The following is a 13,728-nucleotide window of genomic DNA, read 5'->3' on the forward strand; positions in this document are numbered from 1 at the left end:
TACACACTTTCTACAACAAGAATTTTTGAAAAATATTTATACGAAATTATGAAATTATGAAGCGTCACAGCAAACCACCTATAAGGAGGGATCTATTTACTTTTAATCACAATCAAGTTAGAGGTTAAGGATTAAGGTCAAAGGAGTTAATTAATTCCATTTAAATTGTGGATAGTGGGGGAATACAAGTGTTCACAAGTGTAATATGCTACATTGGATTAATTGAAGCACCCAACATGCTATGCATTATTTGAAGAAGAGAACATTATTAAGGAGGTTGGTTGATTTTTGCTCACAAGGAGGTAAATTTTAGTTTTTCAATTAATGGAGTTTTGTTGTAAAAAGTTAGGGTTCTCAATCAAGGACTAAAGCTCGATCACAAGGGGTGTAGATCTCAATAACATCATCTCAAGGAGTACAAGCCATGGGATTCCAAGGAGTAGCCATGCATAGACCTGCAACAAAAGGAGGGATAGCAACACAACACCAAAGGAGGAGGTGCTTAAGCTCATACATTAGGGATATCCCCTCTTAATGTCCTTACCCCAACTTAGATTTAAGGGACGGTGGGGAGGGGAGAAGTGAAGGGAAGCATAGGAAGGATATGGTGGGTGGTGCAATTGTAAGGCCTTGTCAATATTAGGTAAACCTTGCTAGCCCTAGGAGAGCTACACACTCATAGTATCTTAGCTATGCAATTGAAACCTTGAACATTTTCCCCTATGCATAATAAATAGCTAAAGAAAACCATACTTCATGATGCAATGTTCCCAATTTTGATAACAAGTTCAAAACTCACATATGTTTTCAAAGATTAGCGTTATTAACCTTTAAATTCAAAACTCACATTTGTTTTTGAAGGTTAACATTATTTACCTTTAAATTCATGACATTCGAATTTATTTTAAAGGTCTTAAAGAGCCCTTCAATAATCATCACCCTCTCTCACTCTCACTCCCTCTCCCTCTCCCTCTCCCTCTCCCTCTCCCTCCCCTTCTCTCCATCTCCCTCTTTTTTCACTCACATACTCTTACGACATTTAATAAAATATTCCTTTTCTCGCTTAGTCACTCTCTCTCTCTCTCTCTCTCTCTCTCTCTCTCTCTCTCTCTCTCACACACACACACACACACACACACACACACACATTCATGAGTGGGGAAAAATGGTTGGGTCATCAACTTGAGATTAGTCTTGTGTTTGAATATTACTCCTATTAGTTAGATTGATTTGCTTCCTTGGGATTGTTCCAATGACGTTAAAAACATTATTCTTCTTCAGTCAAGGATCTTGTCTTGAGCATTTGTGTGCAAAATGTGGAAGGAAAGAAAATCTATGTCTCTCTCTAAATATCTCCACCACTTCATGCATGTAGATAGAAGTGGAGCACATGCCTTGCAAGATAAACGTGTGTACCTTTCAATATTTGGATATAGTCCTTTTGTATATGCTTTTTTTATATGGTTCTAGTCTTCTTTGAAACATAGTAGTAATGACACATCACATAATATGCAATGCTTCAGTAGATATGTAATGCCAAAGCTGGTGCACTTTCAATAGCTTTGCGTCCATGTTTCACCCTACCCTTCATTACAATGCTCAAGATTCAAGACAGGCTTGGTGTAGCTCCCTCAAGAGCTCGAGTGATTGGGCTCATTGACCTAGCTATATCTTTTTGTGGCAAGCCATCCCCCTCGTGCTACCAATGCAAGAAAGGAGTAGATTATGGTTAACCTGAGTGTAGGAGCAAAACTTTCTTGAAAGTCAAAACCTTTAACTTGTGTAAAAGGTTTAACGATGTTCAGTCACTTAGTTCCAGTTACATTATGCCTAAGAGGATGATCTACAACGTCCCAAGTGTGGTTTTTTAGGATGGAGTCATATTCTATGTTTTTAGCAATTCTCTTCAAATCCTCTTGTGTGCTGCAATAAAGGTGGTAGACTCTCGAATCTTGACTGCCTCTCTCATGAGCAAAATTGAAAACTGAGGCTCTATATCCTCATCTCCTCATCCCAAAGCAATGAGTTTAACTCTCAAATGTGAGAGTAGTAGGCTTGACACAAACATTCAAAGACGTAACAAAACTATCATACTTTAGTAGCAATACCCTTATATAACAAATGCGAGTGATATCTGCAAAGCAGTCATATTGATTGCGACCATATGGTAAAAAAGAACTTTGGTGAGAAACGCCTCTACTATTTCACTGTCATCAAGCTTCTTTTTTTGAAGCTACTTTTTGAGATTGTGAATCCATAAGGGATTTTTTGGTTGTGTATTGGCTTTGAAACTAGGTCCATGCTAAAAAATTTGGGGAAGGAGAGAGATCTTGATCTCTTATAGAACACCCACACTCACACAACAATGCATCACACACACAAAGATGGAAGGTTGAAATCTTCTTTTTCTTCTTACTTTCATAAGAAGGCTACAAAAGATAAGTGAAAACCCAACATAAGTACTAGAGTAATATGTACGAGGGGTTCATACTGTAAGTGTTTTTTCAAATACCCCTTGAACGCACGTGATATATAAAATTTCTTAGAGGTGAACTCCCCGAGGTTGGGCGCTTGACATCTCAACACTCCTCCTTAAGCTCAACTCTATCTCCAAGACTCCAAGCATAGTGCAAAATCTGTGAAGCTTCTCTGCTCCTAAGTCCTTGACGAGAATGTTAGCCACCTGCTCCTCTATGTTAACAGATATGAGATGAACATCTCTTGCCAATACCTTCTCTCTAATAAAGTGATAATGGACCTTGACTATATGTTTGGTCTGTGCATGAAACACTAGACTCTTGTCCAACTCTATGCTACTAAGATTATCACGATAGATGATGACCTGCTTGTCCACTTGTCTCCAAGTAGCTTACATAACAAAGCTACCTCACATACTACCATCACAACACCCTTGCACTCTGTGTCTATGCTCGTCGATAAGGCAACCGTTAAATGCTTCTTGTTGCTCCATGTAAGAACACCACTCCGAAAGGAGAACATAAACCCCCTATAGTAGATCTTTTGTCTTGTTTTTATTACACTATCTTAAAACACCTTGTATATGCTAGTAGATCTTCTGCTGCTTCTTTTTATTACACTATTCTGAAACACCTTGTATACGCTTCATTTATTCACAATATAAAGGTATTTTTTTTCTTATGTATAAGTGATTGTGGACTCTCAATATATGTTTGTGTTCTTGAATAACACTTATTTATAAATGTATTTTATTATTTTTTAATATGTGGTTCTTGTATTGTTCATGTGTTAATTGTTTTAAGAAAAAGATGAGGGTAGAATGGGAGAGAAGAATATCTGTTTCTTTCCCATTATGGCCCCTATCCCATTTTTTAATGCAGACTACATCACGGCTATCCAACCGCATGCTCCTAGCCACGTGTAAAGTCGTATATATAGCCGTGCCTAAGAATTTTTTTTATTTTAACTTTCCTTTATTACAACACCATTATGGACGTGGCTATGCCTTTGTCCTCTTGTAGAGTGGAGCTTATTCCTTGACCTTAGTCAAACATCCTCCATATTGCACATATTTTTCCCTTCATATATATTCTCATTCTCAAATTGACGAGGCAATCATAAAGAATTGAAAATTGGTTTCTCTATGTAGCGCTTCATAGAAGAGGACAATAGCTAAGAATATAGATCACCATGCTTCCATATTGTTCCCAAGTGTATGTTGTGCAATAGTAGAGGTCTAGAAGATCGCATGAATGATGTAGGTCATGTGGTTGCCACTCACATTAAGAGGACAATAGCTAAAAATACAAATGAGCATGCTTGCGTATGTTCCCAAGTGTATGTTGCGCAATAGTAGAGGTCTAGAAGATTGCAAGAATGATGTATCAAAAAGGTGTCACGTGGTTGCCACTAAGTGTGAGTGAACTTTGAAGTTGCATTAATGATATTGCCATCCAAGTGTGAGTGAACTTTCAAGTTGATAATTATCCTTAACATTTAAATTCCAAGATGGCTTTTTAGCACGAGTAATAATCGAAAGAAAGAACCTAGGCATGTTGTTCAATCACAATGTAGATGCTTGCACCATGGTTTGCCCATATAATTAGGTGCCAAGGTTGAAATCTCGTAAACATGAGTTTCTTGAAAATGTTGAATCAAGGTAGATGTTTGGACATAGGTTTATATTTAGGTGTCAAGGTTGTAATCTAGTGAGTGAACATGACTTTTCGTCTGAAAATGAATGCATTGAGTGTGGTGGAATCTTTTGCTTGACATTGTACATGTAGAATGCTATAAACTAAGTGCTATATGAGTGCACACGCTGCCGACCGGCCTAACGTGTTTTCTTGTGCCGCTCACCTTCCAAGTGGCGATATTGGAACACCTGCCGCCTACTGGAGTCTCTGGAACGTCCGCTTTCTACAGTGCGCTCTCTCTGTCTCTGTGTGAGCGCTGCCAAAGCCTACATATGGCCACGCGATAACATAGGTCTCAAAGCCATCGTGTGTGCGATAATATTCAATCCTCCCGTAGCAGCATAGTTGTGTGTGTCCAATAACATTCAATCCTCCGCAGCAGCGTCAACATGGCCATGTTCTCCTATGCCTTGCTCATGTGCGCAGCAGCGTTAGCGTTGGTGGTGCCCCAGATGGCGGGCGCTAGCGACCCGGAGCTAACCACGGACTTCTCAGTGCCCCCGGGAATGAACGCTAGCATGTTGGATGGCAACTTCTTCACCTTCACGGGCTTCCGTGGGGGGCCCAACGCGGCAGCCGGCGCCTTCAAGCCCATCAAGGCCTTCGCGGACGCCTTCCCGGCACTGACCGGCCTGGGCATCTCCGCTGCTCTCTTGGAGTTCCAGCCGGGGTCCCAAAACACCCCCCACACCCACCCGCGCGCCACTGAACTCTTCTACGTAGTCGATGGCAGCATCATGGTGGGCCTGGTCGACAGCGCCGGTCACTTCTTCAATCAGACGCTTCAAAAGGGCGACCTTTTCGTATTTCCCAAGGGGCTCGTGCACTTCCAGGTGAACCCCAGCTCTTACAGCAAGGCCTTCGCCTTGGCCTCATTCAGCAGCTCCAACCCTGGCACCGTCTCCCTCCCCGCCACTCTCTTCGGCTCCGGCATCCCTTCCGCCGTCCTCTCCCAGGCCTTCAAGGTCTCTACCGACACCGTCACCCAGCTTCAGGCTCCCTTCGCCACCAAGAGCTGAACTGTTCGAAAGAACTAGCCGGAGCTATAATGACTCAGACAATATCTTTGTGACACACACGATAAAACAAATGTAAGTCATCCTCACGAATGGATGCCCACTAATTATCATTTGCATAATTATTAAATGAATGCCAAATGCCTTCAAAATTGCCATGTATTTTTCTACTCCCTTGGTGAGCTCTCAACTTTGGGGGCTTTAATAACTAGCGTTAGTCCACACAAAAATGGCGTCCAATAAAAAATGGTGTGCCATGCATTTTTCTACTCCCTTGGTGAGCTCTCAACTTTGGGGGCTTTAATAATTAGGGTTAGCACACACAAAAATGGTGTCCAATCAAAAGAATTCTTAAGTTTTATTTTGATGAATTGTAGATTTCCATGCAATCTTCAGAAGCTTTTTGGCACCTCTCTCTACTCAACATGTCAAGCGCTTTCAAATTTCATGATAATTTCATTAGCAAGGCTAAAGTCAAAGCATCACATCTATGCCCACACTATATACGGAAGAACTTTAGGCACATTGAGAAATACTAGAACATGGTGTGGCATTTTGAATTTGTTGTGCCCCCGATTTATGAGGATAAGAAACGAGTAGGATTTGCAATTGATATATTTTTTTTAATTTAGATGAGTGGGTCACGCAGGCCCATTGCATGTTAACAAACCATTTTTTTCCAAATTAAAGGTTAAATCAAAGATAAAAAGTTTACGCCTTTGAAGAGGAAATATTTTAGGCTCATCTCACTTCTTAAAGATTGAATGTTAATTGAAATATCATTGGTCCATTGTATCTCTAGCTCTCTAGGTTTTTGGGTTTGAGTTTAAGCATGACATAAGAGTTGACATGGGTAGATTTATGATCCATTAAAGGTTGTAGTCAAATCCCTAAATCTTGTTTACAAGTGTCTCCTTGTCATGTGTAGTCATCTATCAATTGTTGCATAACGGTGCCTAGTAAGGGTGACATTTTTTTTAAGAAAAAGAATTTCCAACTATAGAGTCTTATTACATTTTTGAACCCATAGTAGTAGTCTCTCTTCATGGTAGCTTTTAAAACAGATCTCACCCAATAGTGCTCTATCTTCCTCACCCTAGTTTTTGTTCAACCTTTCTCATCACAAAATGTGTTGCTCTTCCTTAGCTAATGTAGTTGAGATTGGGAAAGTTTACTTGAACGTTTTATGCACTCAGCTTTAAAACATAGTGAGTGATAAGGAAGCGTAGGCCTAACATAGTGAGAAATATTTGAATTAAGATTACCTAACTAGTCCTGATAATACATTTGGTAGGAGATGTAATGATCTAACTAGTCCCTATAATGTATTTGGTAGGAGGTCCAACTAGTCCATAACGATATTTTTGTGACACACAAAGACATGATAATAATCATCCTCACAAATGGAATCTAACTAGTTCATTCGCTCAACTTTCTCGTCATTTTCATTCATAAATGGGTGCCAAATGCCTTTAAAAGCACTATTCTTGTTAAGCTCTCAACTTTTTAAGCTTTCACTTTAAGGGTTAGAGAACACAAAAATGGAAAGAAGATGTAGTCATATTTTGTTTTCATGGCAATTCACTTCAAATCCTCTTATGTGCTTTAATAAAGGTGGTAGGCTCTTAAGCCTCTACTCACAAGTGAAAAATTGGTTTTATTTGAAAAAATTTGAATTGTTTTGAATCTAATATTTTTTCCTAGTATTATGTACTTAAGAATGCTAAGTTTATAGGTGACCAAATGGCTTGAAAATAAAGATTGTACAAAGCAATCAAAGATACCATTCAAAGAACCTATAAGGAGGGATCTACTTACTTTTTATCACAATCAAGCTAGAGGTTAGGTAGTATGGTCCAAGGAGTTAATTAATTCCATTTAAATTATGAATGGTGATGGAAATTGTTCACAATTCTAAGACGTTACATTGAATCAACCAAGAAAACATCATTAAAGAGGTTGGTTGGTTTTTGCTCAGAAAGGAGGGAAATTTTTGTGGTTCAATTCATGGAGTTTTTTTTTACAAAACATCTTGGGTGCTCAACTAAGGATCGAAGCTCGATCACAAGGGGTGTAGATCTCAAGAAGTACAAGCCATAAGATTGCAGGAAATAGCAACGAATAGACCTGCAAAAAAAGAAGGGATAGCAACTGTTCCACGGGAACACTCACGGGAACACGGATTATGGAAGGAGGCCGGAAGCAATTAATGCGAGAGAGCGGGATTGTAGCCATGGGAACATAAAGACGCACATAATTTTTCCATATTTTTGTGCCGAAGTGCAATGTAAATCATTTTAGGCCAATGTGGGTTCTAAATGAGAGTTCTAAGTGTATTAAGCAAGGCTCACTTATGGGGTTGTCCGCCCATGTGTGAAAGAGGCCTAGGGTTAGTGACATCTCTATAAAAGAGATGTTAGCTAAAGAAAGAGGAGGTTTTGGCCATTCTCATGAGCTATTGAGTGAAGCTCTTGAGCTCTCAAGCTATGGCAACTCTCTAACTCTCTCTATTGTACTCTAATGAGCATCAAGCTCCAATGAGTATAGCTCCACTTCTTTCTCTTAATCTGTTTTAGCATCATTGAAGTAGATTAATCTATGATTAGTTGAATGCTTCTTTCTTTCTCTTAGGTATGCATGCTTGTAGTGTGTATGTGTGTAGTCTCCATTGATGCAAGCTCTTGCCCACTTCATTGGCAATGAGTTATTCATGGATGGACTCTCTCTATGAGCTTGTGGGTTTGTGAATGTTACATTCTATGCTTGCTTAAGCTTGTGGGTTAGTAAATGCACATCTATGGGTTTGCTTGTATTAAGGAAACCTAAGATTTAATCAATGTTTGAATGGGATTAAGAGATTGCCATGCATTGCTTGTTCTCTTGATTAGTGTAGTGGGTTTAAGGGATTGAGAGATTGATTGAGGTGTTGAAAGGTTGAATCATAAAGTGGTGGTTCGTGTATGTGAGCTCTCCCGCAAGGGATAAGCCTTCATGCACTAATCGGGTCGAGTCCTCGGATTGACATTGTGTTTCTCAACACACTTGTTGATCGGTAGTACTCTATGAGCACTATATTGCACGGTAGAGAGAACCGCTCTTCAATGGCGCCGCTGTCGGGGAAAGAGTGCCTACATTAGTTGAGCACCATACACACACTACCGCTCCTTGTTAAGCTCCAATCGGTTGCAAAACCGTTGGATAGGAGAGCAGGCTTTGGGACTGATTTTGGTACTTATTGAAGACTAATCTTTTGTTAAATTCTCTTTATTGTCTTGCAATTTGAGTGCGATTGGCTAGCTACGCCTCTCCCTTGAGGTCAAGACAAGGATTCAACACACGGGGAAAGGATTGGAGGTAGGCGCTAAACCTGCCAATTTCAATTTGTGTGCGAAAGAGAGAGGCCTGATTTGCATTTCTGTCATTCTGTTTGAGGATAATTTTTGCTGTCTAAGGTTAATTTTTACAGTTTCAATTTTCTGCATGTTCATTTTATTTTCTGTTCTTAGCCTAGTTTTCTGCATCTTTAATTTTGTGCATTTTAGTTCTCTGTTAAACCTGCACATGTAGAGAAACTGAAATCTGTACACACACATGAAGATTGAACATTTCGAATTCCCTGCAAATCTCACAGCTGCACACTCATTGAGTTCCCTGCCACACGCATTGAATTCGCTGCAAATCTCACAGCTACACACGCATTGAGTTCACTGCACACTCATTGAGCATGCACTTCAAGAATAATACTACTAATAATAATAATAAAAAGAAGACGACTGTGCATGAACAACGCACCACACGGAGAGACCCACACACCGCACCATAAAGACCGCCACCGCATCGGCGGATAAAGGGGTGCAAAAAAAAAAGTCTGGAAAATTTTTCATTTTCTTGCACAAAAAATTGGGAGGTTTTCTAACTTTTCGAGAGGAGTTAGAAAACACCCATCGTCAAAATTTTGGTCCCAGAACCATTTCCCATAGTGAGTTCAGTATGGAAAACTGGTAAATTTTAGGCGATTTTTGATCCTGAAAAATACACTATTTTTTTGGCCTAATGTGTTCGAGGGGGTTCAAAATGGGTTCTCGCAAAGTTTGAGCCAACTTGAAAATTTTTGGATCTTTTTGAAAAATAAATAAAAAATTAAAAAAAATTAAAAAAAAACCAATCTTAAAAATTGACCTTATGCACTTGCGGTCGGGATGTCATATAGACACTGCCATAGGGTCTAGGGCACCTTCTAGAGTACCTATGCAGGAAAGTGGGACCCAATCGGTAGGAAATTTGGCAAATATTACCGAATCCCAATCTGATACCCTTTCCAGGACAACTAGCTCATTGTCTATGGACAATCTAGGGCCGTCAAATAGTCATCCCTTAGCCCCAAATAGGACACCCACAAGATCTTTTAATCCATTTGAAGCCGACATCATGGGGTTACCACTCAATGTGAGACTTCAATATGTCTACACGAATGATCAAGGAGCTGACATCTTTAGGGATCCACAACAACGGTATCTCGTTAAGATTGCAGACTTTTTCTCAGAGCTTGATAGAGCACCTCTAGTGAATGACCAAGGTAACATGTACATGGGCGGAGATGGTGTTCGCTATGAAGTCACCTATCATCTAGAGAATGTAGACAAATTAGGAGGGCTCTCTAAAAGTGAGTTCCTAGATTTATCAAAGCCTTCCGAAGCAAGGGAGTCTAGAGATGATTAGCTCATTGAGCCGGACATGCCTGGACCATCCAATGCCCAGTCCTCAAAGCCATCCAATGATGATTTACTTTTTATAGATCTAAATTTGGACAGGGACAAGAAAGGCAAGAGAAAAATGGATCAAGGGGCTGAGAACCAATGGAAATTTGTACGACAAATTCTAGTGACAAAGGTATTTCAGGATGACCCACTTCAAGAGGCCTATAAGGACTCTTTAGAAGGATATTATGCCACAACTAGATTGCCAGAGCTAGATCTTCCTCTAGCACTTGTGGTGGTAGTCGAGAAGCTTGCAGGATATGAGAACCGAATCGTTGATAAATGGGCCAATGAATACCGAACCTTAGATTGGAAGGAGATTCGTAAGCTCACGTGGAGAGGACAACCATTATTCATGGAAGTGTTCTCAACTAATACAGCTAAACCACGAGAGATAGCCTTTTTTGGAGAAACTGTTGCTCCTTCCCTACGAGAGTTCACTAGAGAGGGACCCTCAACATCAAAGTGGACCACTGCAAGTAGCCCAACTCTAGCACCAAGATATTATCCTACACCAAAAGTGTGACCACAGATCACACCACAGCAACATTTCTCTCACTATGACAATCGAAGGGTAGGGGAGCCAACTCGGCCTCCCATAAATGCACCTCCTGAAATGCGGGTAACAAGATCTTTGGAGAGGGTTGGTGAGGCAGGTAATAGGGGACCCACACCAATTTGGAATGCATATGGACCATCTTACCAAAGAGAGGAACCACTGAGAGTGAGAGGCCGTAGGCCTGATGATGAGTATTCAAGACGAGTAAGGCCATCAACTCTTCAGAAACTGGTAAAGAAGTATGAAGGGTCGGGAGATCCATATGACCATGTAGCAGCATTTAGGCAAGCAGTTCGAGCTGAGCAAGTGAGACTGACAAGCATACGCAAATTGAAGGATTTGGCCTCACCTTGAGGGAAAGGCCCTTGCTTGGTTTCAGGCACTAGAGGCTTCAGACAAATCTTCTTTACGAGCTTTGGAAGAGAGATTCATTGCTGCTTTTTCCTTGATGGGGATTCAGCATGACACAGTAGTAAACATCTACTCTTTCAAGCAAGGCGAGACTGAGAGTGTTAGAGACTGTGTAAATAGGATGAAGCAATACATTAATTGTTGCCCAGAAGATGAGAAGCCCACCCAGAGTCGATTAATTTCTCTCTTCTTAGAAGGACTAAAAAATTCAACACTGCACACACATCTCTATGCAAAGAAGCATACAAATTTCAATGAGTGTTGCCATGATGCTATGGATTTCACAGATAACTTCAAATTCCAAGATGGTACTGGCCCTGAAGTGCAACCTAGAGATCAGTGGGGTGATGAGCAAAGTTCAGGGTCTAGCACACTAGTAAATCCAGACCAAATAGCTAACCTAGTACTAAGGAGATTGGGACAAACCTATCGCCCACCCATGCAAACAACAGCAGCGAATGAGGAGTGTACTACCTACAGGTCCTCATCTTTGTGAAGCATGTGGTGGTAACCATAAAACTAAAGAATGTAATACCTTTTCTCCTCGTCATAAACCAACCCACAAAGAAGTGGTGCTAGGCCTGTGCTTGGAATTATACCCACACCACACAAGAATGTACTCGCATTGTAAGAATGAGACAAGAGCGTGAGCAGCAAAGGGGTGCAGTGGCTCCACAAATGCATCAACAGTATACTAATTTTGAACGTAAGCCATCGATGGCACAAGAGCAAGCATGACTTGTACTTGGAGCTCAACCTCCTGCTCTTGAGACTGCTCCTGTGAGGTTTGTTGACTATGACAATTCAAATATGTGTAGAGATTTGGTAAACTCAAGCTATGTGGAGGAGGAATATGCATCATATTCATCCAAGGAAAATCTCTTTGAAAGTCCTGCATATCCAAGCCAAGCACTAGAGCCTCAACCGGGGGAACAAAATTCTTTGATGTTGCTAGGCGGCTACCAACCTAGGACTCCGGGCCCCTCGGCTCAATGGCAACAAAGGAAAGTAGAAGCCAAACTGCTGGACCTGTGTTATGAGTGCGGAGAAGCCCATTGGGCTCGTTATTGTCCACATCGCCAAAGGTAAGCAGCTCGATCCAATACAATAGTACCACAGTTTCCACCAATTGAAAGATATTGTCTAGGGTGTTGTGTAGAACACTTTCCAAAGGATTGTTTGTTGAAACCACATGAGGAAGGCACCTCTCAACCAAAGGTCTCACTCAACTTTGTAGAGGCAGTTCCATCGCCACCTTCATCAGAGAATGAGGATGTCGTGCCACTTAGAGTAATGACTAGATCACAGACACGAAATGCCGAAATACAGACTGATGAGACACCTCGAACTAGGGATGCAAAGGCAAATCTAGTCAACAAGACCCTACATTCCAATAGAAAAAGGACCACTAGGAGGAAAAAGAACCGCAACAAGCAAACTAAGAGTGCATCCACTAGTTCTCAAGAAGTCTCTAAACAAAACATGAAGGATCGCATTGCAGTTTTATCTGAGCTACCCAAGAAGCTTCAAGAATACCCAAACCCTCGTGAGGAGAAGATCAATCGAGTTGTACATCAACAACTCATTAGGGAAGCTCAATCAATACTTGAGGGCCCACCTCCACCTATCCCTCGGGGCCCCACCTCTCTTAAGCCAACATTAGAAACCATACCAGAAGTGTCATCAAGTTGGGAAATGAAACGTGAGCTGATCTCACAAGCTCATAGCGAGAAGTCTGCACCAATTGACACCCCATTGAAAGAAGGCATTCTACCACCACCTCGTCTTGCCTTCCCATGCAATGATGAAGTTATTGATGCTAACGAGGACATGGCAAGTGAGATGTGGGCAACAATTCATGAGAAAGTTAATAAGAATATGTCCTCTATTATTTCACCTCCATTCTCTGAAGTGGATTTTACAAGGGGCACAGAAAACAACTTTAGACGCCCAAGCATCCAGGAGAAAGTTCAAACAATTGTTTCTCCTAGAAGTAAGCATACAATGAAAACCTTACCATATTATTTGGGAGAATATGAGAACTGTTCTCAAACCTTGAGGATACCCTCCATGCATAGAAGGTTGACAAAGGAGATGGATATGGATATCGTGCAAGCTATTTTGTCAGCACCAGTGGCTTGTACCTTACCTTTGCTTGATTTGGTATACACCCTGAGACAAAGCATGTTATGCCAGTTCCTATCAACAAAGTAGGAAAATTTTGTGAGGACGATCAGGGAAATGCTACCCTCCCATTAGAAGTGCGAAAAGTAGCTTCAACTACAATACTTGATAGTGGTGCAAGAGTGGGCATTGTGACAAGGTTCATTTGGAAAAAGTGGGGCAAACCAGCTATTAGGAGTACAAGGATGCGCTTGCAGCTAGGAGATGGAAGCTTAGAACATCCCATTGGGTTGCTACCGAACAAATTGGTCACCACATGTGGGATTGAATTTGAGCACACATTTGCAGTAGTGGATTTTGGAAAGCATTCAAACTATGAAGTGATATTGGGTAGACCATTCATGCGACAATTTCAAATGATTCAAGATTGGGGATACAATTATTTGTACCTCCGACATGATTTCTAGATTCTTAGAGAACTTAGTAAAAGGTATTTCTATTTGAAGACGGTGTAAGACATATACCAACGGAGTATGCCAAGTTCTTATGCTCTAGAAGTATAATAGTTATCCCTAGTGGTAGCTACCTCTTAGGTATGGGCTAGGTGCTACGATAAACAAAAAGTTACGAAACACATGCCCTAAAAAATATATAGAAGTGACTTGAGACGATGTGTCTACAGCCAT

General features: G+C 40.9%; 1 protein-coding gene across 1 annotated transcript; it reads left to right on the forward strand.

The window, feature by feature from the left end:
- The first annotated feature begins 4,457 nt into the window (after positions 1-4,457).
- LOC147612566 (putative germin-like protein 9-2) lies at positions 4,458-5,441 on the forward strand. The gene has a single exon (XM_086782815.1). It carries the CDS (start codon positions 4,565-4,567, stop codon positions 5,192-5,194), a length of 630 nt encoding a protein of 209 aa, XP_086638941.1. The 5' UTR covers positions 4,458-4,564; the 3' UTR covers positions 5,195-5,441.
- The last annotated feature ends 8,287 nt before the right edge of the window (positions 5,442-13,728 follow it).

The sequence above is a fragment of the Cibotium barometz genome, chromosome 45 (assembly GCF_041138505.1).
Source record: "Cibotium barometz isolate CiBa-2024 chromosome 45, ASM4113850v1, whole genome shotgun sequence".
NCBI classification, from domain to species: domain Eukaryota; kingdom Viridiplantae; phylum Streptophyta; class Polypodiopsida; order Cyatheales; family Cibotiaceae; genus Cibotium; species Cibotium barometz.

Bases quoted from the DNA above. Each gene is read 5' to 3' on its own strand.
- LOC147612566 (XM_086782815.1), top strand. From the start codon at position 4,565: ATGGCCATGTTCTCCTATGCCTTGCTCATGTGCGCAGCAGCGTTAGCG.